The sequence below is a fragment of the Capsicum annuum genome, unplaced genomic scaffold (genome assembly GCF_002878395.1).
Source record: "Capsicum annuum cultivar UCD-10X-F1 unplaced genomic scaffold, UCD10Xv1.1 ctg4049, whole genome shotgun sequence".
In the NCBI taxonomy this organism is placed as follows: domain Eukaryota; kingdom Viridiplantae; phylum Streptophyta; class Magnoliopsida; order Solanales; family Solanaceae; genus Capsicum; species Capsicum annuum.
This window is the reverse complement of record NW_025847792.1, coordinates 1-2,512: the sequence shown is the minus strand read 5'-3', so window position 1 is coordinate 2,512 and position 2,512 is coordinate 1. Positions and strand designations below refer to the sequence as shown.

General features: G+C 35.7%; 1 protein-coding gene across 2 annotated transcripts; it reads left to right on the top strand.

The window, feature by feature from the left end:
* The first annotated feature begins 792 nt into the window (after positions 1-792).
* LOC124891764 (BICD family-like cargo adapter 1) lies at positions 793-2,506 on the top strand. Of its 2 annotated transcripts, XM_047403395.1 has the most exons (3): positions 793-1,033; positions 1,138-1,865; positions 2,405-2,506. In XM_047403395.1, exons 1-2 carry the CDS (start codon positions 982-984, stop codon positions 1,659-1,661), a joined length of 576 nt encoding a protein of 191 aa, XP_047259351.1. In that variant the 5' UTR covers positions 793-981; the 3' UTR covers positions 1,662-1,865; positions 2,405-2,506. The 2 variants fall into 2 exon arrangements, 1 of the variants encoding a protein (XP_047259351.1); XR_007049858.1 differs by lacking the exon at positions 793-1,033 and having other exon boundaries at positions 1,050-1,190.
* Positions 2,507-2,512: the final 6 nt, after the last annotated feature.

The following is a 2,512-nucleotide window of genomic DNA, read 5'->3' as shown; positions in this document are numbered from 1 at the left end:
TCTCTCTCATGGGTATTTCTCAAGTTTTTCATTATGAGTATGTGAATATTCACTTGCCATATTTCTGGATCCTTGTAAATATTCACTTGCCCTATACAGATCCTTGTAAATATTTACTTGCAATTTACAGATCCTTGTTAGTTGTAAATATGCATTGGACGATGATGAAAGAAAGACACAGAAAAAAAAGTTTTCTCCATTCTAGTCTTTTGCTGTTTTTACATTTCAAGAAAAAATAACAAGAATCCTACAGATTCTGACAACCTTTTGCCGGCTCTTACTTTTTCAAATCTTTGATTTAGTAATTTCTCTTTTTTTTTATTATTTACCTTGATTATTTTTTTTATCAGAAGGATTTGATAAGTTCTTTGAATTGTTCTTGTGCTATTTGTTTGTGGGGTATTTTATTAATTTTCAGTAAAAGACTAGTAGTAAATAGTTTCGCGTCATGTCTCTTCTGGTAGTAGTATTAGTATATATTTTTCTTTTCTACTTGTTGTATTGTATACCTCTATTTTCTTACTTGCTACTGCTGTTAATATCCTCGTGTTTTTGCTTTCCTTGCCGAGGATTTATAGGAAACAAATTTTCTACTTGTCAAGGTAGTGGTTACGTATGTTGTTGTTGAAGAAGAAGAATATAGAAAGAGAGATGTTTTACTTTGTCTCATAAGTATTTAGTTAGCTTGCAGTATTTTCATGAATGAATAATGATTTGTGAGTGGCTGTTTATGAGTGCTTTGCTCTGTCCTTTGAAATCTCATGGACACTAGTTTGATTCATGTACAGTCTCCATACATAGAGATGATGAAGAACAACTTCTTGTTTTTTCAATCATCAACTAATGATGAAAACAAGACCCCTTCACCACCATTAAAGTCCAAGGAAGTTTCTTATTGGAGAAGTGTTTCATTGTCATCTGGATCCTTCTATGACAGTGGGTCAGGAAAAAAGAATTTCACGGATTTGAGCAAATCTCCCTATGGTCACAGTAAGAAAGTTCATCCTAAGAAATCTGGACGTGATTCAAGCCGGTATGCATATCATTTTGCTGTAGCTTTCTTTTTCACACTTAAACTAATGTTTTAATTTGCATTTGCTTGTCCAAAGTAATAACAAATGTTTCTTCACGGCAAAGACCTTAGCGTTCCAGTGTTGATTCAGACTATTAGAAGATTGACAAAGGAGAAGGTACAAATGGCTTCTGAAGTTTCAAGCATGCTACGAAATCAAGTTGCTGAAAGGGCTTCTGCTAAGGAAAAAGCTATCATATTACAGCCAGAACTAGATTCACGGACACGAAGATTGGAGACAGAAAAGAATGAGTTACAATCAGTACTAGAAAAGGAGTTGGATAGAAGATCCAGTGATTGGTCTCTAAAACTTAAGAAATACCAAATTGAACAACATAGACTCCGTGAAAGGGAGAGGGAGCTTGCAGAGCAAAATGTTTCTCTACAAAGGGAAGTCTCTTCATTTAATGAGAAGGAAGTAGATAATAGAATCAAGATGTCATTTTCGGAGAAACCCCTTGAAGATTTGTCTAAGAGAATGGAGCAAGTGTCAGAGGAGAATCAAAATCTAAGGCAGCAGTTCACTCAGTTACAAGCGGAATATCGAGTAGCTCAAGAAAATAGAGATTATGTTCGGGAAAACTACTAGGAAAAGGTTAAAGAGCTTAAATCGGAGACTTTACTGACATCTGTGCTAAGGGAGAAGCTCTATTCCGAGAAGATAGACATAAAGCAACTTCAGGCTGATCTAGCTGCAACAGTTAGAGGTAACGACATTCTCAAATGTGAAGTGCAAAATGCGTTGGATGCTCTTTCTTATGCCACACCCATGTTGAAATATCTCGAGCTTCAGGTAAGCAGACAATGTTAAGATCTCGTTGCAACGGAATAGTTTTTATTTTTCAACTTTGGATACCTCGTCTTCATAAATGATAGCCTGTCCGCATGTTACTCTCTCTGTATTGGCTTTCTACTTCTGTTTGATTTTAGATTCATCTTTGTTCCGTCTGAAGTTCACGGTTTTCTTTATGAACTTGTATACATGAGTTGCTGGCATGTGGTAGTCTTCTGTGAAATGTCTGATCGCCTTAGTGTGTAATCACTTGAACCAACCAAGAACATGATAAACTTTGTGATATCCTCAAACCCATTGATATTATTGTGCTCTGATGTGGTAAAGTTACCCAAAGGGGTTTCGGTAAGTTTGCTCGTTCATCTGACTTAATTCTTGGACAAGCTCACGAGTTATCTACTGTGAATTTTAACATTTAAAAAGGATTCACGATTTGGTTGAACTTCTAGGCTATGAGTTTGTTTTGAATTTCTGATGAAATGTTATTGGTGATCTTTGTGTCTTTTTTGTTTTTCATGGTTTACGGTTGATTCTGGCAGGTGCTAAAAAAGGACAAAAATATCAACTAGCTCACTAATGATTTGCAAGAATGCATGAAGGAACTTGGCGTTGTGAAGGCGATACTACCAAAAGTATTACAGGAGAGG